Genomic DNA, 27933 nt, shown 5'->3' with positions numbered 1-27933 from the left:
AACATGTCAGTTCCATGTTTAATGAATTGAGGAAGGATCTCTGCAGTTAAATTAGTTTTCTTGCTACTGTTGCTTGACTTAAATTGCAAAAACATCCAAACAGTTGTTACTGCTGTGGTTGGGGGGGGGGGGGGGGGGGGGGGGGGGGGGTAGGATGCCAAACAAACTATTCTACAGTAAAATAGAACCTATGTGTTTGAAGGTGAAACACACTGTAATGATGTCTTTTCTTCTCAATATACCAGTAGCAATAAGACCTTCCTATTTTTCTTTCTTTAAAGAAAAGATAAGGTGTTTGAGGGATTAGGGTTCATTTTCTAATAGACACACATCTTCAGTCAGAGTTTCTAAAAAGTAATTTTCTTTACACTTAGTACAAAAGAGACATCTCTACCCGTTAGTGCTTCGTTTTAAGATACTATAACATAAATAAACAATTTATTTTCAGTGTTCAGAACAGACAGTTCCAGTGTGACTGGAAAACTAACATACTCCACCATATTCCAGTTGGCAGCAGAGGGTTTAACAGAGTTTTCCACTTAGATTTTGGTGCATCCCAACACACCATGCTTACAAAATGTTCATCATTTCTGCAAACCCCCAACATAACTTCAGCCAATCTGCAGGGTCATTCACGTCAAGATTCACTTTTGCTCCCCTAGAGTGGAAAATATATTAAGACCCTTAAAAGTTTTCAAAGAATTGACAAATCACCCTTGTCAACCGTCATCAGCTGCTGTCATTTTTTTATCAATTCCTAGATTATTATTGTGTTTTATCTCCATGCATAAGTCTCTTGTGAATTTAACAATAATAAATCCCAGAGTGCAAAGCACAGTTCCTGCAGAGGGCCTCATTCATTACCTCTAGTTCCAACGTCTCTGTGGATATGTCAGTACATAAGCACAATCTCTATGCAACAGTAAAGTTCTGAGATATTACCTACTGATATTTAGCATTTACTTTCTGAAAAGCAATTACATAGATTCTGCTGTGCAAAACGATGCCATGAAGAGCTGATAGTGTAAATTCCATTCCTTTAATTCAAAATCTCTCACTGGTCCAAGTCACTTTTATCTCACTCTATCGGGTCTTCCCCATTCAGCTTGTCCATGGTGCCTCACTTCCTGGCACCGAGTACGTCCTTATTTGCAGGTAAACACCTCCGTCCTCTCACTGCATGTGTTGCATTTGACGAAGCAGCACCATTGGAACTTACAATTACACTGCCACACTTTGGTGTACTGATGTGTATTGTAACCCCGGCCGCAGCACATAAGGTCACAGCCATCTGTATATGGAGAAGTGCGGTTGCACAGGCGTCCCTGGGTGCCAACGCTCCCCGTGGCTGCATCCTCCTCGCAGTAGTTTGGCGACCTCTCGATGTAGACAAGGTCTGTCTCCATGGGCTTGCGGTAGCCCTGAGTCTGCTTTACCTTGAGGTGGGTGGGCTGGCGTAGTCGGCTAGCCCGAACTACCTCCACATGCACAGCTTCATTGTACTTGTCCTTGAGTACGTAGCCAATCTCGCGGAACTTGGGAAGTGTAGTCCAACAGGTCTTGGTGGTACAGGAGCCCGAGACACCATGGCACTTGCACTCTAGCTTCATCCTTTCTTCTAGGACCTAAAGAGCATATAAGATGAAAAAGAGTTGAAAAACTACATCAATTATAGAAAGGATATTAGACTCTCAGCCTCAAATTAACAACAACCATCACTGAATGATAATGACCCAATGTCTGAAAGGTTTACAGAAATAACAATAATAAATATGACAGCTTTATGTAGCCATACAGATCTTATCTGTTGAAGGATAAGATTTATCCAATGCAATGGATGCATATGAAATTTTATGTGGGCAGAAATTTTTAAAAAACACATAAATAGCAAGGTTTCTAACAGAAATGTCCTCACTGCTTTGGATAAAGCACAGGTTATGCTATGAACAGTAGTGGCATTAGAGCTGTAGGATTAGGATTGTTAGAACATTGTCAAGAGAATACAAAACACTGGGTTTATTATTAGATAACCACATTTTCTGCTGACTGAATGCTACCTTTGACTTCTGCCACTGTGTCTGGAAAGTGATTTTTTTTTTTTATAATGCAAAAACTGTTGTGGCAATAGACCATTTCTTATCTGCATCCCTGCCAGTAGTAAGTGCTGATTGTGCAGATAGCTGATGGGGCCCGCACATTTGTGCTGCAGGCACTTACATTTAACAGTCAGACATTACTAGAATGACTTAGAGTAACAGACCTTTGTCAAGCAGATAAAAGCAAATCTGAAAGTCATGTTTGACATGCTGCTGCGTGCCCCCAAGAAGGGCAAAATTATACTTACTGGTTATATCCCATCCAGTATTTTGTTCATCTTCCCTAAACCACATCAATAGCAGAAAAATAAACATGATCTCATACAGCTATCAATCATCTGGGATCATTTGAAACCACATTATTGTGCCATTTGATGTGTTGCACCTGCAATGCAAAAAGAGTCAATTGTTTACAGCTGGACTTGAGGCTTATTTGAGTAGTCAGACAATATTGCGAGAAATAGAACAAACCACTGTTGTTACATGATTGAATTTGGACCTTAATATAATTGAGGTTATCGGCAACATGTGGTACACAGGGCAGAATGTTTTCGCTTTGCTGCCTAATTCTAAAGCATATGGGAAATGTTGTGTGCTGTCGTCAGTATTTAAGTGTCAATCCTTTGTCCCGTGAGACTGAGAAACTTAAAAAAACTCAACTGTACTCTCTTCTGTTCTCAATAGTTTTTAAAAGTAAAAGCAGAGGAAGGATGGTGTGGAACTTGAAAAAGTCCTATTAACATGTCTCTGTTGGTCCTGACACGACTCCTTTAACCAAATTAACAACACTCAGCTTGATTAAACGAAGCATGTCTGTGTTGTATAAGGTGTAAGGGCATTTTCCTGGCACCTCACCTCACCAGTAGTTAACATAATTTCTACTGGACTCTTATGGATTGCATACATTCAGTATTTCTGTTTATCTTATCCATGGACTCGTGGCCACAGCTTCATAAATTAAAGACATTTGATTTAAAAAAACTTGATCTTCCCTGTCTTTATAAAAGCTGGGGTCAACAGTCAATCTCGCCTTGGATGTTCAATCAAATAAAGACTTCCAATAATGTATAGCACAAAAACCACAAGGAATGTCTGCCACAAGGCTTCTGACAGATTCATGGAAACATTTACTTAAACTCTGTCCATCACAGCACTTGATCTGTTACTAATTAGTTCAGTATGACCAGATTACCATCCAAAGACCCAGTGCCAGATGAAAAGGATCTCAGGGTGATTCACTGGGGTTTTTTTTACATTCACTTTAGTCAGGGAATCTAGTGTAATTTCTTATCACTGATTAGGAAACTAAATCTCTGCTGGATCCATCCTCTGACATCAGGGTCAGGATCATTATTTCAGCTTATTTGGCTTGAATATATTGGTGCAAAGACTGCCACAAATAAATCTGAGTATATGTCATCTGCAGTGGACAGGGAAAAGAACTATTATTCCTGTTCCTGCTCTCACTCACACTCTTTTTGTCCCTTCTGTCATTGTCCCTGTCTGTCTCTCGTCTCCTGTCTTTGTTTCTCTCCCCATCCGTCTCCCTCTTCTTCTGTTGTTTTTCTGTCACTCTGTTTTCCCCTGCCATTTTCTGTCCCTTCCATGAATGGTCCATATTCTGTTCTCTGTTTCTCTTCTGCTCACTCTGATTACTCATCTGATCCACCTGTCCACTCTCTCCACTCTCCTCTGCCCTGATCTGTTCCACCTGTGTTTTCAATTTCTATTTAGGCACCTCTCTGACTTCACTTCTTTGCCAGATTGTGCAGTTTCGTTCCCACAGAAATCACTCTCCACCTCTGATCCTGTTCTGTCTCTAACTAGCCTTTTGGATTGTCGATCTGATCACTATGTACCCTGGCCTTTGCGATTTCCCTCTGAATCTGATTTTTGATTCTGGACTCTGAACTCTGTTTGCCTCATTGGACTGTGCTTTCCGATACGAACCATTTTTTTGTACTTGACCCCTATTCTCTATTTTTCATTGGTATTACATTAACCCTGGTTCCCCTCAGGTCTGATTTGCTCTGTTGCATACATCCTTGCCCTTGAGTTCCCTGATCTCCAGTCCCCTTGCCGATCTTATTACTGCCTCACCTGCCCCCAGACTTTATTACCCAGTACCCCCTGCTCCGTACATCTAGAGGAGGACACTTGGGTGCATTCTCAGTTGGCCCAAAAACAAAGAAGCTTGAGAATTGGTCAGTTAAATTCTAAGATTGAAATGAGAAGTACTTGGGTAATGAATGGGTACAATGTTTTAATTTGATTTTATTTTTGTTTTCATACCTGCAGAAGGCTCAGACATCTGTATCGTAGATAGATTCTAGGAAAGATTTCACCTTTCCTCATGTCACAGAAAAGAGGAAATCCGATTTTTGCACATCCTCTCAGATGCCAGTTTCCGAGTCTCAGAGTGAGAACAGCAGCAGTGCCAACTCCAACACTGACAGTCCAACATGCCAGCCCACTGGCATGGAGCTCATACTCTATCAGTCTGCTGTGTTAACACCAACATTGTCAGCCTGCTTTCACACCCTGAATAGGCGCAGTCAAATGGCAGACATGTTTTGGTATTGTGCAGAGAACTGCAATAATATCCTGTTCCTGACTTTATACTTCATAATTCTATGAAAGGAACTGGAAAAGGGGGGAATGGCAGTCCTCCATCTGGCAATCATTGACCAGGCTCCATTTTCCCAGTGGACACGAAAAAGCCCAAGTTATTAATTAGATCCATTTGTCAACATAACATCAACTCTTCTCTTTTATTTACCTCTCACACTCTTTCTCTCTCTCTTTTTCTTTGACCTCCATGACTGTTCTGGGATGACTAATAGCAAACAAACATGTCCATAAAGACGTTTGCCAACACACTCTCAGAAATAAGACTCCCTCATAGAAGCAAAAGAAATGTTGGCTATGGTAAAACAAGCTGCTGAAAAGACTAACTGGGTGATCAATCAATACGCAACTTGGTCAATCACAGTTCTTTTGTCATATGACTGTATGGCTTTTAACTCTTTTTAAGGAACTGTTTGCCCTTCTGCACTGGAACACATTAACACACACATCTGTGCATCCATGTATGCACACACGCACACGTTTCTTCATTAATGAGTCATAGAATGTGTCTTTAAAGAAAAGTTATTCCATATCATCTATTTTAAATCCACTTGAAGGATGAATTATTTCATTACAACTTGGGTCTCATTTCCATCGTTCCATCGGCCATCTGTGCTATCACTTATGGTAAAATTGTTCTAATTTACGCAATTACTGAGATCGGAGGGCCAAAAACATGAGTGGTGACACAGTACAAGGTGCCAAGTTGTATGCAAACCTAAACAGTTTAGTCAGAATGTCTAAACCAGTATATTTGGAAATAAAAACAAAAGCACACCCAATATGTTGGTAATAACATACAGCAAATATGAAAGGTCAAAGTGAAATAAGTATGTCAGCCTGTAGATGTTTGTAACTGATAGTGTGGGTTTCCAAACTACTTTGGCTTTGTTTCTTGTCCCATCTGACTCATCTTTAACAATGTCACCACATGCACTTCATAAGTACAAGGTCGTTATTACAAAAAGCAATGCTGGCCAAAACAACACAAATGAAATCCAAATTGTAAGATTTATTCTTTTTTAATATTATTTTTTGAGTATATTAGCCTTTATTGGACAGTTTTGACAATAGAGAGACAGACAGAATACATGAGGAGAAAGAGAGGGTGTGACCTGCAACAAAGGTTCTTAGCTGGACTGGGACATTGCGGTTATGTGGCATGCATGAATCATTAGGTTAGCAGTGTGCTCCTGTAAGGTTAAGCCTTTAAAACAGAAAAAAAAACTCATTACCTTTCTTCCTGCCTCATTGTTATGCAAGTTCATCAGGCGGCGTGGTGTCTTTTTTATCTCACGGGCATCCACAAAGCGGCGAGAGAACTCAATGCCATACTTAATGTCAGCTGAGCAGCCTCCCCATTTCCAGCCTTCTTCCTGATTGTAATACCCCTGCTTCTCCCGGTCGCAGCCGCACTGGCTCAGGTTGCCCTGGCTGCACGCTGCTGTGATAGCATGGGCCACCCCTGCCGCTGTGATGGCATAGGTGAATGCTGCTTCCCGACTCCCTGAAAGAGGGAAATAGTTTGTTTATTTTAGTTTGTTTGCCAGGTAACTGCCATTAGGAAAATAAAATTATTGTAAATGTGTTGTCTATTAATATAAACTGTTATTTTTGTTATGTATTCTAGTTTGGATCTGTGAACCTTAAACCCAAATACTATAGTCATATTACTGCAAACACAGATGATCTGATATGATAAACAATACAAAAACCCCCCCAAAAACTAAGCGAACAAATAAACAGCTTCCCTTCTACAACTTGGAAGAAATGTGGTTACAGCCCTAATGTCTTTGGACCCAGCCTGGAGGAGTGCAGTGTTCTAGTGTTGGGAGAGTTGGTCTAGGTGCTGTCCAAAGTGCTGAATTCCTCCACAGAAGCACCTTGTATTGCTGCCCACACAGCAAACAGCTGGGGTCTGCAGGTCTCGCTGCTTCACTCACACTGTGCACTGACAATAAAGGAAATGTCTCACAGTGCCAGAATAAGATGATAAGTTCAGCAGCTAAACCTAAATAAGGTATTTTTTGGTTACTCCTGAGTTGAAATCTGGTAAATCCATTGTATGTTTTCATTTGACCATATGACCCATCAACACTCTCAAGGATTACCTTGTTTTCTAGAAGTATATCTAGAAGCAGGGATACTGTTTCACTGATTCACTGCACTGTCTGCAACAATATAAAAGGTACAAATGTAGCTGCAATGAAATGGAAATAACTCGGCCACATCATTCCTGTCTCTTCTTAAATATCTTATCTACAATGCTCCTAATAGATACATAATAATCTGGTTTAAAACAGCTTTCCTGGTCTAAAACTATTGTGCACTTCAAATGGTCATAAAGTCAAAGGTTTCTGTTATTTATTATTTTTCCAGTGCTGTTGAGAGAAATACCACTATATTTCTGTATTATGTCTCTGTCTTACTTCAAATCTTAACATAATCTCAAGTATTCTGGATGCAGAATTAACAAATTAACAAATATTTTACTGGGTATAGTACACCCATTGACGTCAGATAGAATCAAGGTGGCTAGTGTTAGAGCTAGAGCCAAGCCTGTCCATGAAAGTTTTGCAAAAAGCAGATAAGAACAATTTACGTATTGACTGGTTCTACATTAGCTGTGTGTATTCATTTTTGAAATAAGTATGCATTTAGTACTTGTGTGTACTAAATTATGTGTATATATTTTCCATTTCATTTCCTCCCTGTCAGAGGGACTTCTTATTCTTGTCCCAGAGGTATTTTTTTGAACACTTATAGACATTTTCACCCAAAGCCACTGTTAATGTCCTATCCTGGCACTGGTGCTGCAGAACTAATACTATGGCCACAGGTTTGCCCAGTGGGGACTGACTCACAACCACTTGCCTCTCTGCTTAGCAGCAGAGCTGTTCCTCATCAGCTTTTGGTAGCATTCAGCTGCCCCCACCTCACACATATGCACAAATGTAGCCACACATCTGTAACATGTGTGTTCGGATGCATACACATGCACACAAATACTGCACTCAGTGACTGGCCACAAAATAAAATACACAACGCACTCACACTACCCTCCACCCTCACACACATACACTGTTAAAACACATTTGCACATGGACGCACAAACAGATCGCCACTGTAATGTTTAAAACAGGATAAAGGCAGTTTCCAGAGGGGAAAGGGTGGTTCCCTAAGCCATAGATGCATGCCCATTTCTGGGCCTATTGAGTTGTGCTGCTCATGGGGAAAATGATGATGATGGGGCTTGTACTGGTTGTCACCCCCTGGTGGGTCTGGCACTGCCAAGGCTCTGCCTTGCCATAATGAAAGCCAATTACACAAGCCATGGAACTGTGGCACTCAAGACCCTCTCTTTTTCTTTGTGCCATGAACCAAAGAAGACATCAGAAAGTGTATGAAGCATTTATTCTCTCTCCAATTCATCCAATTCAAATCAAATGTTATTGATGATATTGATGATCCTTACAGATTAAATCTAAAAACCCTAAATAAATGTGGAGTTAGGCTTTAACTGCAGTAAAACATGTCAAGTCCAAAGTACTAGTACAAGTAAACAGGACACCAAATAAAACACATTTACTAATATAACTAAGAACCAGGAAACAGCAGTAATGCTCAGTTTAGTTGGACGCGCTGTGTTCAACATCATTTTACCCCTCAGGAAAAAAGAGGGGGGTTGCGGTTGATGAAATGTAGAGGAGAAAAAGCACCCATAACAGCAGCTGAAAGCCCTGAAGAAGCTGGCCCCAGAGTCCTGACAGCCCTCCAGGCGGAACCACCCTGGGATAGCCTCACTAGCTGCCAGTGGAAAATTGGAGTGACCAGAAAAACCTCAATGAACTTGGAAACATCGAGGAGAGAAGAATGGGGGAATATTACACCAGATGTCTAATGGAGTTTAGTGGCAAGTGTCTACTACACTATCCAAAAAAGCAGGGAAGAAGAATATCAGCTTTGCTTCAGTCAGAACAGGTAAAGGAAGTAATAAACAAGCATAACATGTGCTGCTATATCCCTACTTTAGGGACTAAAACTAGAGATATAGTGAAGACTACAGACAGTACGCCGTGGCCTTCACTTCAACTGACCACACCACTTTGGACACTGGCCCCCGCTGCGATCCCTGTCGTGTCTTTTGACGATCTGCCAAGACTGGGACGCAAAAAGAAATCCATGGATGTAGTGGCTCGCCGCTAAAATGGCAATCTGTGTTTAAAGCCGAAGGCAGGCGCACCACTAGACAAATTTCACATGACACAGCACAGGAGATTTACAACCGACGACACTATACAGGCCACGCTGTTATAGTATAGGCTAGCTGATGTAGTAACACTGCCGCTGACCTCAACAGGCCTTGTTTTCTTTTTGCTCACAGGCCATGGTTAGGTTTGGTTGCTGACAAGCGAGGAAAGGGAAAAGATATACTGAAAGGACTTGGACAGGAGACTTGCTGCAGACGCCAATGCTCTGTCCAAAAAACAACCCAACATCAGTTTTGTTGTTGTACCAACATGATATAATAGATGTTGGAGGGTTGTAAACAACAACCTCCTTGCATTGTATTGAATTACATATTATTCTTCACTTTCTAAATACTACTTTGCATTTCTTTGTTGCTATTATGACTAAACATACTAAAATATGTAGCCCAAATGGAGCTGCTGACAATCATAATTGAATTTCTTCCATATGTAAGCATACTTGGCCATAAAACTTGATTTTGACATTTAAGGTTACACAAGCAAATAAGATGTGGGCAATACACAAGCTGAAAAGCAGCATGCTGTCATAATGCACTTCACCACTGATACAACGGTTATTACTACAAAGGAGAGAGGATATAGTGAGGGGATAGGAGAAGACATTCAACAGATAGAAAGGGCTTGAGAGAAGCTGTTTAGGATGGAATACTGGTTGGGGTCTTGCCAAGCAAGAGGAATACACACTAGTGCGCGCACACACATACACAAGTATAGATACCAGCAGAGCCCAGCAGAGCAGCTGAATGGCCTCTCCACTCAAGCCAGGCCTGTTGCTGAAGCAGTGAAGGGGAAAGCTTTTTAAAGGCTCTCTCATCCCAGACATGCACTCACATCCCGGGGACACAGGAGGATTGGATTGCATAAGAAATTACATCTCAACAACACAACGTTACACACACATACTCTGGAGTTTTGAGCTTCATATCCATTAAGGACAGGGACATTCAGACACAGACAAATGGCCCCACAGTGAACAAAGGGAAAAGTGTCACCTGCTGGTTGCCAGGAGTCTTTACACTTGTGGGAACAGTAGATTACAGGCAAAACAGGAAACATGTTTTTACACTGAGCAGATAAAACTCCACGAAACTCACCTGCCACTCAATTACTACTCAAATATTATTACTATAATTTAAAAGGCAGAGAATGAATGGTGATTTTAAATTCCACTATCAAAATAAAATAAAAAATAATGCATCTAAGAAATCCATGCTTTTCCTTTTCAAAAACACAAAAGCTGTATAACATCAGATAATTTCCAAATATCAAACATAACATTTGCTAAATGCTTGATTCACTCTTGCAAAAGTGAATCAAACAGAAGATGCCATATTTTCTTAGCATAGCTGTGTGAGTGTGAGTTCAAGTACAGTACATTAAAAGAGTTCTTTTTCCATCCTGTTCATATATAACAGAACGATGACACCAAAACTACTCAAAACAAGCTCTAACCAAAGTCGTCTCTGCAGTGGAACTGTGTCTCCAGGGCCCCATAGAAGGGGAAGAAAGTTGGAGGAAAACCCCTAGCTTTGTATACCAATCACTGAACTGACTAACACACTCTCTACTACTGTTTTCCGTTCCGCTTAATGTATCGTTGCTATGAACATATGCTCCCAGCAAATTATAGACAAAGTTGTGGTCCGTGAGGTTTGCAGCTTGAGGAATTAGCACAGTCGTGTTCCTTTACAATAAAATAATATTGTTTTACCAGAACTAGGCTCCACATTCTCAGTGTACTCACATCATACAGCAGGGAAAGCGACACAGTTTGGTGTAGTCGCTCACTGTAGGGTCTCTATAATAACGAGGGCTTTGAGCTGTAAAGCTAAAACAATTATGAGGGTATTTCACATTGCCGGTATTAAATACTAAGAATCTAACTAAGCTGCCTCCCAGGCATAGAAAATTGGGCTGGCAGAAAACATCTCAAAAGCATCCTTTTTCTTCTCTGATCTCCCTGAGGTGGAGATAAAGCTTTTTTGACTGAATACCGAGACTTGCTAAAACAAGCACAAATCCTTCTTCCCACTCTTTCATCCTAAGAATGAGACCAAATCGGGACCTCACCTGCTCAGATCTGAAAATGTAGGCCTGTATGTGCTGTACGTGGTAATCATCAAGTTCATGTGAGGACAGTGTTGAGGATTTTCCTCAATTTCAGCCCCATTTGACTTTGTTTCATCTTCAATCAAAAACTATTTACTAAGATATATAGCCACCCCCCATCATATTATTGAAGACATCATTATCATCATTACTATAATCAGCGAGTCAAATATGCCACTGATGACATGTTTTCTTCCTCATCACAAAAGAAAGTTCTAGACCTAATATTTCCATATTCACTTATATTCGTTCTACCCTCAAATAAAGCTCCAGGTCTCTTAACACCCGCTCCCTCCTCCTAGTGTCTCATTGCCTCAAACCCACTAACTCTCCCTCTCTGTCTGTTCTCACCTAAGTGGGCCAGTAGTAGTGTGATTGTTGGCACATGTAAATGTCCAGTGCTGGCCCTGCATGTAGAGAATACAGTGATTGGCCTGGGATTGTGTGGAACAAAGCGCACTGTGAGATTACAGTTGATCCTCTTGCATCCTGTTTCCTCCTGCGTCTAGCAGCACTGGCAGACACAGACAGACGCAGATCCTATCGATAACACAGAACTGAAGGGAGGGAAACGGCAAATGTTACACAGACACACAGGGCCCCAAGGGCCGGGGCCCAAAACAACCAGGGCCAAGTCAGCAGACAGAGAGTGGGTGGGCAAAAGAGCGAGTGAGAGGCGGGTGAAGGAAAGGAGAGAGACCCCAGCTCCTGACACGCCCACACAGTTTGAGACAGAGCTGATGAATGAACAAGCAAAGGGGCCTAACGATGATAGCACTGTTTGGCTGCGTTGGCCAAGTAGCCCCACCCTAGATACAGCACATGTTGTGGGCAGGGGATGTGAGGCGAAACATTGGGAGAAAATCCGATGACCTTTATCAAGACATGATGACCACAGCCCACACACTGTGGAACAACAAAGCATCAGACTCCCCTATCTGATAAAGTTAGGGGAAAGAGCCTACACACTTACACGTACACACGCATACAGTACATATACGACTGCTCTGTTTTCTCTGGACTCGCATGGAGGAGGGCAGAGAGGATTACGGCAACCCACATGATGATGGGCTGAAAAATAGGCCTTTTATCCACCACCGTTCCACCATAACACAATGCACGCGTCATTTCCACACTGTTATCCACACGCCATCAAGCACTTGGCTGCCTGGGACTGAATCTGCAGTTTTGCTCAAAGCGTGACACTAATGCATCACAAGAAGGGATCCGCATCTATTGATTTGTGACAGCAGCCACAATTAAGTTTTTTTTAATCAATATAGGGTTAACAGAATTGGGTGAGTGATTATTTGATAACTATCATTTGCATGACGAGCTCACAACCAGCAAGAAACTAATACCACAAAGGGAAAAGCTTCAGAAGCGGTCAGATGATTGATTGTATTTTGGGAAAGTTCACCAGTGTCAAAGTATCCACTTGTGTGCTCTTAAAAAACATAAGAATGTGTTTTCGACCGTCTTAAGCTCGTCCTGCATGTAGCATACTTTGCCAACTGACTAAGCTCATATGTCAAACAGGGCAATGTTGTAGTTTATCAAGCAGAAATGAACCGTGAAGCTTCGCTCGCTAATGATGATAGCCTTTAAAATATGGGAAGCAAATAAATCTGTTTTGTTTATAAATTCATTCTTCTTTTAATTTCAAATAATCATTGGTTTAACAATGTAGGTGTCTACAGTTACAGAGTACGACTGACTTATTTGCTTTCAAAGAAAGAATGTTTATCCTGTAGTTGATATTTAACTCAAATGTCTATTTTTAAGACTACATCACGACATGACTTAAAAAGGGTTTGTTTAAACTGTTCAGTTGGTCAAAATTAATATTTCAGCTTGCATTTCCTTGTACTTTGTCAAAATGAAGAAACAAAGCATGAACGGAACCACATGGTCATTTGAATAGATTTTCTTGTCCGTTCATTATTAGCCTTAGGTTGGACTGTGATGTTGTACTTGCATTCTGCGGGGATATGATTTCACCACAAATGACCATCAACTGATTCCGAGAAATAGGAAGGAGGACCGCCAATGCATTTATAATCTAGAAGTATTATGTTGTCTTCCAACCAGGAGCTTGTATTGCAGTGCAAAAGAAAAGAAGTGCGAGCTATGCAGGGAAAAACAAATTAATCTCTCCTTCCACCCTTCAACAATGGATAGAAACGAGGATCTTATAATCACTAATTATGAACCCAACCATAATCTTTTCATTCCACTTAATTTCTGTGTGTGGAAAACTTGTGATTTATGAAACTAATACAGTTGTATTAATTATAGAGTGTAATAATTGCTGTAAGAGCACTGTCTTATGTTATATCGTAAGTTAAAGGGATATTTTATGATTGATGATGATTTTTTTTTCTATAGTAGGCAACTGTTTCACAAAAACCTGATTGATACCACTATGTATTCTCAAGTAAGAGCCATAAGAGCCATCCATTTTTATTGTTTTGCATTTAAAAATGCATACTCAGTAAGTCAAATTTTTCAAGTTTTATTTCCTTTTTATAAAATGACATTTTACACACATTTCAGGGCGTTTGTTGTCTCTGACATGCTGCATACAAACATCTTGAAAACCTTAAATCTTCAAAGAAACTTAAAAAGAGTATGGGATTTAAAACAAGCCAAAATCCAAAGACCAGCATCAACCACAGTCTCTTTGCACTTACTTATCCTCCTCCACTGTGTAACCTGGGAATACAAAAACAAAACCTCAGCACTGAGTTATGGCTCTGTCTGTCTGTAGTGACCTTTCCCTTCTTCTGACAGGGAGCTCTGCCCAAAGTCCGCTCTGCATCTCCAGCTCCCGATCAAGTATGTGCCTGTCCAGGAGTTCTTTCCACACAAGTGGTTTTCAATGAACCTGCTGACTTAAACATCTTTTATCTGACTAGACGCTGGTTTGGCCTCTGCAGCCCTGCTATCCAGGCAGGTGGATAGACGACTGCTTTCACCACACACCAAGCTCCCAAAGGGGAGACAGGTGAAAGAGGGACTAGGAAAGAACTGTCAGTGGGGTGATACTATGTATAAAGAAGCATGGGAACACACCATACCTACCATACCTATACATTTGTCGGTAATTATTCAGATAGACATTTCTTAAGTCATTCACCTTTCCCTATTCCCTTCCTATGCATTTGAAATCATGAATTCATTACTAGAAATCACTGGCTGTGGTAATGAGAGAAGCAAAATTGATTTATTGTGCATCTTTGAATCTTTTAATTAAAGATTCTGCAACATTATTAAACAAGGTCGTACTTGCTATTCTAAGAAATCTCTTGGTTAAAGCAGACAGTAAAGGGCCTGGTTCTTGGCTTTGAAAAACTGCGGCTTGCTCTCTGCAGCAAAAGGTTCACCTGCTCAAGTGCGGCATGTATTCTTGCGCAATAAGCCAGAGACAGCATGATTGAACTTTTGTAATATTTCACTGCCGGCACAAGAAGAAACCTCTTTCAGATGAAAAGCATGAGTCAGGACGGTGACAAACTGGCTGGAAAGTCAAACAGAGAGTAACCAGAGCAGGCCATTTTATGACAAGGGGGCCAGTGTTGCCTTTGATGCTGAGTGTAGCCGTTGAAAGGTGTCCATTTTCAGGCTCTAATCACCAACATCAAGTGCATGGCGATTTGAACAGAGCCGTAAGGTGTTCATAAGCAGGTCTTTTAAGTGAAGGGCATCTCTATTACCAGTGGTTTGCCAAAGGAATGTCTGATGGTACACAAGAGGAGCCTTCTTAAGACAAAACATCTTATAAAAAGACTAATAAAAAGTAAAAATACACAGCAATATACAGTAAGAAAACATACAAATGCATAAATCTAGTATTGTTGCGAAGTGAAAGAAATACAGGAACTAAATAAAACAAATGCATGTTAAAGTTGAGGTATGGGGCAAACATAATTTGCTGGATCAAAAACATCAACTTATTATTGTAGATGTAACAAAAAACATATGAGGCTTTCAATACGCTTCACGCGTGGGTGAACACACTCAAATATACATAATAAAACTGCAACAACAAATCACAGCCATGGGATCGGTCTTGACAGGAATATTTAAAATAGAATGATTCACCCAGAAACCAAGCCAAGGATTATGATTGGAGGATTGTCTACGTTTGCCATTCTCTTCCTGAACCCCCCTTCTTTCCTCCTCACCTGCTGATGGATCTGTCTCTAATTTTATCATTACTTGTTAATAGACTGCAACAAGCCACTCAATAACACTCATTTCTGTTAGCACAGGATAATTCACTCCACATTTTTACAGACTGAAGGTACCAACTCATGCCAACACCGAAGCGGGGCACAGGGGGAAGACCACTAAATCTGCTTTTGCAGAGGAAACAGATGCACGTAAATTGCCAGTTTCAAATCTCACTGCGAGTTTATTGTGTTGTCCTCCAATTTGTCAGTTAGAGCATAATAAGAGAGCCAACGCGCTTTTCAAAACAGTGAAACTGTTGAGGGATAGAGCGGCAACAAGAAAGGGGATGCTTTCATTTTTCCATCCATCCATCTACCCTCAAGTCTTGTGTTCAGCAGTGTGCCAGCAGAAGCCACCTTCTTAAGTGAATACACTTTTATGTTTACAGCAGAAGAGAAACAAATATCAAATAGCATGCCTTTGAAACTGAATCACCTCTGCTGAATGAAGATATCTACAGCTCTGTAATGCTCAATAACCCAACTATTAATGTGTGCTCTCTTGGAAAGCAAATGTAATACCATGGAGCAGCTCCAGAACAGAAAGACTGCCTCCAAGAGCCGTCAGCACAGAGAGAATACATTAGGCTTGCGGTAGGCTGATCTTTCGCTCTTGAAAAAATGCCGACATCTCCTCCCTCCAGTCCAAAACTAGGACTGGATCACAGAGCAGGGAGAAAGGTTTAGTGTTCATAATTTGGGGGATTTGAATCAAAAACTTAAATAGGAGCAGAATGGGGATAGCTTTTCCCCAGTACGTGATTATGATGATGTGGGAATTTGCAGATTCTGAGGGATCGGAACATTTTGTTGAAGGGGTGTATTCCATGATTTCATATGTCATGCTAAAGAATTCCATAATACATACAGACATGGTCAAAACATAGCTACATCTTCAATCACGAGCAATGAACACTGGAAACTATCAACAACCGAGGATGCTGTGTGCAACCTGATGGAAGTTTAACAGTTAGGTGCTGAGAGAAATCGCCTCTCTTTCCACAGTGTCAAGCTAGCAGGGGAGTTCTGCAGTAGCTGTGGTGTCTGTGGTCTTCCACGATGACCCAGAGGGACACTGCTGAACTGAATAAGCATTGTCAGATTCCAACCAATACCCTTTCCACCTACAGCAGTGACGCGTTTGCTTTAGGAAGTAATAGCCAATCACACAGCTGTATCTGGCATCTGTCGCCATGATGTCAAAATAAACCATTAGGAAAAGTTTAACAAGCATTAATCGTAAAGTAGTGAAAATGTGAATGAGTAATGTTCATCGCTACATTTATTTTTTAAGGAACTGCACATATATTTATGTTAGCTGAGTCTAATAAACCCTACAATTTTGCAGTAGCTACCAAACACCGCTTCTACAAAAACATCTCTGCACCAATTAACCATAGTTCTTTTCACACAAGACTCTACATCGAAGGAACTAAACTATACACTTCATCTATCACCCCTCACTACAAATGTGCTGCTACTCTCCACATTACCAGACTGCTTACAGTTGGCACAAGCCAGATTGACCATGGATCACTGTAAAAAGTCAGCTGGAGCTCTTTTCTGGTAACCAAAGATGGTAATGGTGGGTGGCACAGCTGGTTCTGATTTTGCATTTAGTCTATAAGACCAAAGTGCAACATATTTGTATTTTACACCCACTAGGACATTTTTAGTGCTAAAAACATAGACACAAACCTAACGGTATCAAAACAACATCTGGACATGTCAGCCAGTGTCAGCACTGATACCAACAAATTACCTTAAAAGAAATTCTTTGTCTAGTTTAGTCAATAATGGACATGGCACACCTCAGGTGCTTCCACCTGTTCATCCAGTAAACATCCTGACTATGATTACACTAGTGATTTATTTATTGTCTGCTCATTATCAAATATTTAAATGATTTTCAAGAAGATTGAAAAACATGAAAAACAATAGATCTCATTCTATCAGGGACCAAAGAGCTTTGTAGTTACTTGGCTGTCTGACTCTGTATGGTGTCCCTCCAAATACACTGTCAAGCTCTGAAGTGGGAATTGGAATCAGTCATCAGATCAGCAATCAGCAGTTCACAGCCGTAAATGTATAATGTCCAACAAAAGGTGTCAGAACTCACTCATCACATAATGTTGGCCAAACAGTGAAAGCTCAAAAGAGAGTTGTCATATTTCAGGACTGTCATGTGTCCAGAATCAGGCGATGCCCAGTGTTGACAGAGTTTCTCGGATCAGTTGTGTTTTGTGGAAGCAGTGAATGAAGTTATTGTTCGTCTCTGAACTTCAGGCTTGATTTTTTTACCACAGTTTATTAATAACACATTTCTTGCACAATGGTATTTACATGTGGATGAGTATGTTTCAATCTGTCATTTTATTTGTATTATTTATTAATAATATTGTATTAAGATGTATTTATTCATGGCAACGTTTAATGTAAAACATACTTTAACTGTTACAGTTCATGATGCTTTTGATACTATAACTTTTCTGATTTAGCTTAAATCTCTTTCGGGTTCCACCAAATAGGCAAACCCTGGCAAGTAGCACAAGTAAGACATTTTCTCATTATTCATTCATTCATGTTTTTACTGAAAAGTGCAAATTCTACTGCCAGACCATCATGATCATATACAGTATGCATTTAAATATTTCAAATGAATCTTAACAGTCTATTTACCTATATTACCCAATTGTATCATAACAGAGAGACTGATTTGTGATTATCGTGTAAAATAAGTGCAAGAAAAATACATAAAAAAAGTCTTTATTTGCATTTTATTTTCTTCATAAACCAAAATTAGAAGTATTTTTGTAAATCTTTCATGGAAACCCTGACTGAAACAAACTTCCACGTCGGTGTAAAAGAAGGCGTCATTGTTTGGATACTTTATTGAGAAGGCCACCAAGTCCTATCATTATTGGACAATCATGGTAGACCCAGTAGTCATCGCTCCCTGACCAGAACTGGACATTGAGAACTGTGATGTGCTCAGTTGAGGCACATGAAGCATTTATTTGTACAAATCTACTATGGAAACCAAACAAAAAAAACAAAGACTGAAATTCAGATGACGCCATGAACAAATGGGATAGAGATGCCACATCACTCACCAAGCAGTGGAAGTGCTTCAACTTTGCATGCACATCAGAAATGCTAAGATGAATGGCAACCCTTATAAATCCACATTATAGAACAAGAACCCTTTGCATTAAGATTACAAAGTGTAGATTTTTTTTTACAAAGTGTTTTAAACAAACAGCATAGTATGTATGAACATCAGTCCTACAATAGTGCAGAGTAGATACCCCTGATGCTTCTGAACAAGTGTCCAATGTCATTCCTGAATCTAAAATACAAGAAAAGACCAAAAGGATGAGAAAAGGGGATGCTGAGTGTTGAGGAAAACAACATGAGTCCCATTACAAAAGAAAATGCCAGCTTCACAACAAAGGAAAAATGCTTTTGGAGAGGGAGCTGGAGCTAATTCAGCTACTCCTTAAGAGAAGTGATTGTTAACAGAGCCACTGGATTAAATGCACAGCCCAACCGCAATGTAATGGCAACAAAGCATCTTCTAAATGAAAGGAAATATATAAAAGTCCCTGTAAAACAAAAGCGATGCAAAAGAGTCTGTGGAACGCCAAGTTTCTCAAACAAAAGCACCATAAATGTAAATGTTTGTCTGCTTTAGGGCTTTTTCTGCATGTATGTGCACACTCTCATGAACCAGCCAGGCATGGACACAACCAATTTAGTCCGATTAACAACAGATGTGTACATCTATTTCAGTTCAACAAGCATTCTCTGCAATAACACCATTAGTTATCTCCTCATTTGCAATATCATTTTTCAGCCATACGTTTTCCTCATTAGGGCTCCAGTGCTTTTTGGTACAGTAGCTTTTCCATAACTTTGGCATAGCCAGCAACGGTCGGCATGCTGCTAACCAACAGGCTCATTGCAGAACCTACATCAGCAGAAACTGGAGCACGCTGGAGAAATACAACATTGTCAATTGAAATGAAGACAACTACGACGGGATGGAATCAGTAGTATTTGAAGCCTTATTGAGCAATGCCAACACGAACAGTTATACAATAGAGAGTCAAAGAGACTGTGCGTTGCTGGTTTGAGTTTTGAGTGTGTGATGTGTGCAGTTTGGGTTTGGCTTGTGAAGAGCCATATTTCATGGGGCTCAGAGTGTCGGGGGCTGGTACCACATTTTTGATACTCTTCTTATATTGTTTCTTAAAACTGAGACAATAGCATGGCTCAAAACACACATTATGTAACTTCTTTTTCCTTTTCAACAGGCAAGTCAAGGGTATTATCATTGTCAACATCATTATCATTACCAAATGACTATTGCTAATCACGGGCTACAGAAGAGTTCCCCACCCTGTATCCTGTGTTGTATGTGTTTTCCGTGCTCAGTTCATGATGATCCATTCTGCCCATTGCACGCTTACAAACCCAAGATCTACTGTACGGTAATGTCATGGTTTATATTCTAGTTGGTTTTAACTAAACTGCTTGTTTTTTTTATCACCTGAACATCAAATGTGTAATCTGTACCTTTAATTCACCGTAACGTTTTCTGTATTTTCAGAGGCTTTGTGATCTTTAAAAACTATGCATCGACTACATTGGAACTGTGTTTGGTATTTTTATTGATTGCAAATTTGTTAAGAATTTGTTAGACTAAAATGAAATTTCAATCAAAGTGGATCCCGTATTACTGCCTGTTTTTGTGGCCCCTTCTTGGATCTGAATCTGATTTTGATTTATTGACTCTTTCAGTTTACATTTTGCTCAGCTGGTTCATATTCCTTAACTGAGCTACTTTGCATTTGTTATGACCTACCCACCAGAGAGTCCTGCAGGGTATAAAAGTCTCCACTGCTCTAAGTCGAACCACTAACTCAAACCTTAGAATGTAAATGCATCTAATTTAAATTTAGGTACCTCTAACTTAACAAGGTTTGACACTAAATGAAATTTGCTCATTAAAGAAGCAGTGGCAGAAATTACATCACTTTGAACAAAACACTCCAACAGCTTAACCTCAAAAAGTTCCCACAAGGACAGCCATACAGGAGCACACACACAAGCACAAGCTGTGTGCCCTTTCCTTTTTTTTTGTGACAGAACTCAGACTGACCTACTCGCAGCTCCTGACCGAAGACTGTCCTTTCTCCCAGCGCCGAACAGTTCCAACGTCCATATCGAAACTGGTATTGACACTCATTGATGCCCATCTGGGCGCCTTCACCCACAACAATGATGGCGTCCGGGCGGCTCTGGCAGATGGCCCGCTGGCGAGGGGCCAGCCCAGGAATCTTGTTGCAGATGATGTTGGCACCCAGAGCCACCACCGACGACAGGGCCCTGCCAAGGTAAGAGAAACACACCACCAGGCACGCACATGAGCATTCGCATACATCACACATGCACATACAACAACATTCATACACGCATACACATGAGCATTCGCACACACACACACACACACACACACACACAAACACAGACTCAGTTAGAACCTCCAGAGGATGGTCAGACTGACTCACTTATGTGAGTCTCTCCAGAACAGGATTCAGTTCATCCAGTGATTGATGCACGTTCCATAGTGAAGTGAAAGCTGTAGTGTATGAACGTTTTACTATTTAATGGATTAGAGGTCAATCAAAAACCTAAAAGCCTAATCCAGCACAGGACGTGAAAAAACACGCACAGGGAAACTTGCTAAAATAGCCCAGAGAAAGAAAACAAGATGCTTATTTGACTACTGACAACGCCATTCCACATTGGTTTGGATGGTGGGAGTTTGAGCAATGAGTTGGGGTTTTTGTGTTAATTGTTAGGTAACATGGTGGCAGGAATAGTTGCCAGACTTGACTGTATATACACTTGCTCAGTGTCTAGTGATCTAGATGCAGAGTTCATTTTTAACCAAATGTCACACAAAATATTATTCCTTATGATTTGTGTAATTATGTGTTTTGAAACATATTCATGGTGTAAAGTGCTGCCTATAAATTTCATGAGGGACTGCTTTTATTTTAGCCACATCCTAAGGCTGGTTTCATGGAAAATATGTAAGGTTTTCAACACTGGTCGCCCTAATTTGCAGGGTATTAATGTAAATGACACACCTCCTTCTCAGTTCTCCTCAGGGAGACGTCATCACATTTGATTGCTGGATGTGATAATATCAAAACATATGTTAAAGATGGTTTTTGCAACCGCTGAGAAAGCCAAAACAGATTACAACTAAACAAAGCGCTGACTTTCTCCACGACTCTGTTTATAGCCCTCGAAACCATGTAGATACATACTTTTCAAACATGTCAACGACGGAGAGTCATAACTGAGTGTGGAGGAAAACACCGGCTTTGCAGTATGACGTCGACCTCCAAAGGCTTAACCGCAAATGGGGTAAACTAATGCAGGCAAGTTGTGTGTCAGCGGAACGCCACGGCGGAATAAAAGGGGTGAAGAGGAAGAACGGGTGAAGAGAAGAGACACAGATGAAGAAAGAGAAACAGAGACATTTCTGTTTTCTGAGGATTCTGGTTCACAGTGATCTTGGTAGAGGACCCCTGACTAAGAACAAAGATTTGATCATTAATTAAAAAATCTCTTTCAGACAACCATGTTCCCTTTGTGCACATTGCTGAAGTTTCCACACAGAGACAGAAAAACATAAATCTCAACTTCAAATAACTCCTAACTGCAGCAAGATGCTTACATTGACACTGGAGACACCAGACTAGGGACCGTACACATTGTCGTGGACTTGTCAGTGAACTGTTCTCGAGCATGTAAAAGAGAAAGTACAATTGTGTATATTGTTAATTTTAAAAGCTTTTAGAAAAAGAGTATATTTCCTTTGGCACTGCAAATGTATCCTTCACTACATGGTCAACAGACGGCTGCACAACTAAAAATGAGAACGTCTTTTAGGAAGACAAGACATTCATCAAGTGTACTCTGTGTCCACAGTAAACACTCAGGCCTGCTGCTGCTTTCAAACCCTCTTTGCTCCCTGTGCTATTAAACAGGCTTGAACTCCTCTGACCCTCCATGACCCTCTGCTGCATATGTGGTTGTTCATGGCAACAACGACATCTAGTCTGCACAAACCAAAAGGTCAACCTCATTAATACAAGTAATGTGCAACTGTAGAAATTCGCTCTCTTGCATAATAAAAGTTAAGGGTGAGTAGAATGGGTTTGTTTATCTAAATCCAAAGGCAATAAAATGCATTTCAGTAATTTATATTGTTTATTTTTAAGCTGCCTAAACGCTAATACAACATCACATAACTACTGTAACTTCATGTTTGGCAAACTGAAGTCCTAATAATCTCCCTCTTCCTTCTTTCTCATGTCTCTCACCTGCTAATTCACACAGTCACAGTCTGCCATGGGCAACCCAAACCCTCAGACAACACCAAACAGAGAATTCCAGAGCTAAGCTTTTAAATCCCTGCATCATCAAAGTGCACAAATGCAATTCTGTTTGCTTAGCGTGTACTCTGTGTGTGCAACAGTGGCTTGGGGACACAGCTCGCCCACAGTCACACAGATATTCTATCAGACAAATCTTTAAGTTACACTGCGGTGGCAGTTACTAAATTTCCAGTTTTTGCGGAACATGCAATGTGATTTGTTATATGAAACTGAATTTTTCGGTAACAAGACAACAGGTGGAGGAGCTGTGCATCCCTAATACTGTGAGTAAACATCTCAAACATTATGCTTTTTTTTTTTTTTTTTTAGATCAATCAATAATTAATAGGCAATCTGCAAATTCATACTTATTTGAGGTTATTTAACTTGTGGATTTATGTCTAACTCACGTATAGGACCTGTGTAGCCTCTGCAGCGTGGCATGCATCAAACTAGTGTCAGCAGTGAGGAACTCACACATTTCCAAGGGCAGGTTAGAAAGTATAGTCTGCATCATGGCTAACGGTGTGCTCACAGCCACCTACTCCATCACATGGAACACTTTGAACCTTGCTGACACACTGTTAAGCTCCCAGACATGCATCTTCTACCAAGGAATGCACTCACAAAAATGCCAGACACAACTTAACTAAGTCAAGTGAATAAATGCTCATCTTTTTTCCAAGGGCAGGAGATGTACTGTTGTTTTAGTGCTGAATATTAGTTTCCTCTTTTTTTCTGCTCGTTTACAGATGTAACACCTCAATTTAAGAAGTGCACTACACAATTAATTAATGCATCCCAAAATCTAATTTACAAACGTTGTAAACTATATCCGACTAAGTTATCACTTAGACTTAGTGATAATAATAAAACTGTCAGATTATTGTCACAGGAACATTTAGCGTGTTAGTGGCGAAATAGCCAAAAACATCTATATGATCTTTTGCTGACAGCAAATTTGCCACCCACAGTTCTAGAAATGTATAATTTAACAAGTTTTAAGAAAAGGGCATTGCATTAATATGAATTCATATTTATATACTCTCCTTAAAACGTATTTTGTGGTTAATGCTCAACTAAAAAATATACTTAAATAATCAAAACAAACAATAGTATGTAGGCTTAACGTGGAAGCCATCACTATACTTAGCAGTGTGGCCCACTTTTAACTGAAAACCGAAAAACCGCATCTATTTCAGCGTCAGGTTTGGGGTCTCCAGGCAGCACAGGAAGGAACAAGAGAGCATGGATGAGTAATTATTTTGGAAGCTTTCAGAAAGCCCGTATCCTCATGCAAGAGTAATTCTCCATTAATTCAAAGCCGCAGCGCATTATAGTGTCAATCACGTGCATGTAGCAGAGAGATATTTTAAGATGTGGGTCTAAATGATAACATTGAAATTCTGAGCATTGACCAGAGATGAGGTAATGCGCAGAGATAATCCCTCAGACGCTCTGACAGGTTAACGGTGCTCGCATGCGTAAAAAGTGCCCGTATCGAGTTCAACTCTCCACACAGGCAAAAAGACAGGATCTCAGCATCCGATTGTCTTGAACATCTCTGCCACTCTGTGGCCAAAACGAATCCGTGTAGCAGTAACAAGATGTTTGATTTTTCTGATTTTGCAAAAATGTTTGTAAAAGCGACACACGCACCCCATCCCAGACACGCACGTCGGCCGGCACGCGGCACATTAGTGCGTTCAGGTTTTCATCTAATTAATTTATTCCCACGTGGATCGTTTTTCCCGGCGACGTTTGCACTCATGAGGGTTCTCTGTGGGGTTTTACGCTCGTTTAACAGCTGGACGTGTGCAAAAAAAAATAAGAAATATCCCAGCGCCAAATTAAATTTGCTGCCCAAGTTGCACTTTATCAGCGACACTTTGTGCCGCTGATGAAACAATCTAAGCAACCTCAACTTAATATCCGGAAAACTAAAGAAATCTACATCAGAGCCGGCGTTTAATCATTATGGAAAGGGAAATACAGCCAGTCGTCCAGGAAGGCTGCAGAGGAGCAAAAGCAGCCCCGTGTTGCTGCGGATGAGCGCGCGCACTCTTTGAAGTTAATTAAGGAGCCTCAATTGGCTCAAACTTACAGGTAGCTGCCACTCGTCAGGATCAGGAAGATCTGCGGATAGTAGACTGACAGCAGTACACTGCGCGACGAGAAGATGATCATGATGACATGGAGCAAATGGCCACGTTCGGACTGAGCGAGACGACGCAGACAGGATGAAAAAAAAAAAAACTCCCTTAATTCCCGGCTTTAAGTCCCTTTCGCGTAAAATCAAAAAGAGGTGCCGTGCGTCTCCGCGTCTTTGGTGTGGTGGCTCTACACAGCTTCAAGCTCCCAGGGCCGTGTGTGCGCCGAGATTGGCTCTGTCATCTCTCAGCGGCGGAGGCTGTTACACAGTACTGTGGGTTCCCGAGCCGGAATGATGATGGTTTTAGGGATTTCGCATGGCAGAAAAGTGCCTCTCTCCACTCTCATGAGATTCGTGCCTGCCATTGGGCAGGGAGAGACAGTGCTATCCGCCCACTTTGCCACAGCGGGACAATAGGGTGACACTGATCCGATCCCCGTTGGACGTGCAGGTTTCATTCATCATCATCATCCCCCACAACCTCTCCTCCTCCTCCTCCTCCTCCACCACCACCGCCACTACCCCACCCACCCTACCATCCAGCCGAAAATAAACACAGACGCTGGCTGCTTGCGCCTCACATCATCATCACAGCCCCATGTGCACGAAAGCAGCACATTTCTTGGGACGGATGCGTCATTGTGAATCAACAAGTTGGTGTCATATCAACGCACAACACGTGGTTATTATATAACAGATATTAATTTGACATTATTTCAGTGTGACTCTATTGAGAGCGAACATAGAGCGTCACCATGAAGGTAATTCTTATACAACTGTTAAAATATTGCTGTGATATTTCATCTGCTCGTGGCCTTTTAATACTTACACAAATGCACTTTTGTGGTGCAGGAATAGCTACGAGTTTCATTGACCTTATTATTTCCTGTGGTACCGCTATAATATTTCTATAGGCGTCTGTAATATTTCTGCTCCGCCTGCCTGTCTACTCTGATGGTATTTGATGTCCGTCATCCCATAATATTCATAAAGTAAAGATGTATAATTGAATAATTCCCTCAGATTGTAGGATATGTAAAGATGAAGATATAAAAATAGCTCCTTTTGCTCGGGGTTGAATCTGAGCCGAGAAATAAAATAGGCCTACTTGGGGAGATTTTTTTTTTTTTTTTCCAGCTTAGTGAGTGCAGGGCTTTTATCGCCTCAGCATCGTGACGCTCACTCAACACCTGCAGGCTCCAGTGATTGTAAATAAAGAGGGTGCCATGAAAGATTTAGCCTCAGTAAAAGGATGGGAGGAATGAGCTTACTGCTCCAGCTTAGTAAACACGGAGATACTTGACTTCCTCTCATGCTGAAGTTACTGTCATGTGATATGAGCATCTGTGGAGCCTGAAATCAGTTCAACGCATCACTCCACATGAGGATCTAACCGGGAGGGCTGACACCTTTTGTCAAGTTCATTGTGGTTGCAGGGGAAATCTGGAAAGTACAACGAATTCACTACATGAGCTTTAGAGCTGCATGTACGTAACTGTTTCTTTTTATTATTTTACTAAGGAAATTATTATATTAGCACCTGTGGCAGGTTATATTTCTATGACTTCTTATTATTTTACAAATACATTCATTTTTGGTAGTTCCAGCTATTTAACAAAAGCCAGTTGCTCATAAAAAGTTCCCAGGTAAAATATGTGTTCATAAATATAAATGATCTATTGTTGGGTTAGAAACGTTCAAATGATTTGATGGATTTAGTCTCCACTGTAGCAATAGTTCTACTGCAGATACCTACGCTTTATTATAACTTATATAAAGTCTATTATATACTGTACCATAGTTTTAAGTTAGTATAACTTTCAGGGGTCAACTTCACTGCTATAGTTTCTAATGTCACTATTCAACAATTATCCTCAGGACGTGAACAAAGAGCCTGTATGATTTTTAAAAGACACTATTTGTCATGATTTTACTGCGTGTCTACCTGGAAATACTAATATATTCATGCTTAAGAGGCTCTGAGGAGGGAGGAAGGGATAGAAGTCCTTCTGTGTTTATGCATCAAGGTGAGGTATTGCAAAACAGGTAAAAACTCCGTCCGGGCAAAGGAATGTGGAAATACAACTCAGTGCTGCTGCTATTAATGAAGGTATGCAGGGGTGAGCTGGATCTGGAGCAGAGACAGCGGCTCAAATTATCTGGTGCGACAAAGGAGCAGGAGTCTCATGAGGTAAACTTAATAACACTCTGACAGCGAATACGAATCGATTGTCTGTTGGCATGAGACCTGATCTGCAACTTTTACGCACAACAGATTCCTCAGGTGCAACCGTTGGCAGATAAAGTTTCAAACAGCTTTTTAAATACACCTGCTTTAAAAAAAAAAAAAACGTTTTCACATCATTCTTAAGTCCGAGGTCAGAGGGCAGGCGATGCTTTACGATAAAGTCTCAGAGTGTCGTAATGAATTTGATCGGAAGGTTTGCGCATGACAATAGTTCAGTCAACGCGCTAATACAGGTAATTATAAAAAAAAACTCACCCGAGTCTGAGGTATATGATGCCAAAACACAGGAACACGTAGAGTCTCCGCTTTCGGAGGGGCTTGTGCATGATCGTAGCCACTTCGTCCAGAGGCCATGCACTGTAACGCAGAGTGGTCCCGCTTTCCTTTCACATTGGCAGGTTAACCCTTCCAGATGCACGTAGACCGCCTGTCTTCCGCGACATCAAGCTGGAGCGACGTTGAAATCTCGGACCGTGTGAAATCCATGGTCCAGCAGGACAGGTGAGATGGTGATGACGACCTGAAAGGTGGCTAAGAACTCCAAAATGAAACCTGAGAGAGGGTCGGACTTGAAAGGTGAATGAGTTCTTGGAGGAAGTGCCTCCTATTCGTCCTTACGGCAGAGCCTAATTAGCAATTCCCATTTGTTGCGCCTTGTAGGCAGAGAAAAAAAAAAACCTGTTGCACATGTAATGCCTTCCCAACTCTGTGCATTTAGCTTTGTTTAAAGCCTTTGC

General features: G+C 40.9%; 1 protein-coding gene across 2 annotated transcripts; it reads right to left on the bottom strand.

The window, feature by feature from the left end:
• Window positions 1–150: 150 nt before the first annotated feature.
• wnt7bb (wingless-type MMTV integration site family, member 7Bb) lies at window positions 151–27933 on the bottom strand. 2 transcript variants are annotated; one of them, XM_026364572.1, is made up of 4 exons: window positions 27452–27933; window positions 20504–20730; window positions 5960–6231; window positions 151–1625 (listed from the first exon to the last, which is right to left on the bottom strand). In XM_026364572.1, the coding sequence occupies exons 1-4, from the start codon at window positions 27520–27522 to the stop codon at window positions 1146–1148; spliced, it is 1050 nt and encodes a 349-aa protein (XP_026220357.1). In that variant the 5' UTR covers window positions 27523–27933; the 3' UTR covers window positions 151–1145. The 2 variants fall into 2 exon arrangements, with proteins under 2 accessions (XP_026220357.1, XP_026220356.1); XM_026364571.1 differs by lacking the exon at window positions 27452–27933 and adding an exon at window positions 24901–25257.

The sequence above is a fragment of the Anabas testudineus genome, chromosome 6, assembly GCF_900324465.2.
Source record: "Anabas testudineus chromosome 6, fAnaTes1.2, whole genome shotgun sequence".
In the NCBI taxonomy this organism is placed as follows: Eukaryota; Metazoa; Chordata; class Actinopteri; order Anabantiformes; family Anabantidae; genus Anabas; species Anabas testudineus.
Note: the sequence above shows the minus strand (reverse complement) of the source record. Positions and strands in the feature narration are given on the sequence as shown.

Coding starts and splice junctions, on each gene's coding strand:
- wnt7bb (XM_026364571.1), bottom strand. CDS start 24,983: ATGATCATCTTCTCGTCGCGCAGTGTACTGCTGTCAGTCTACTATCCG. Junction 20,731..24,900: donor CTGACGAGTGGCAGCTACCT/GTAAGTTTGAGC, acceptor TTACCTTGGCAG/GGCCCTGTCGTCGGTGGTGG. Junction 1,626..5,959: donor ACAATGAGGCAGGAAGAAAG/GTAATGAGTTTT, acceptor TATGCTCTTTAG/GTCCTAGAAGAAAGGATGAA.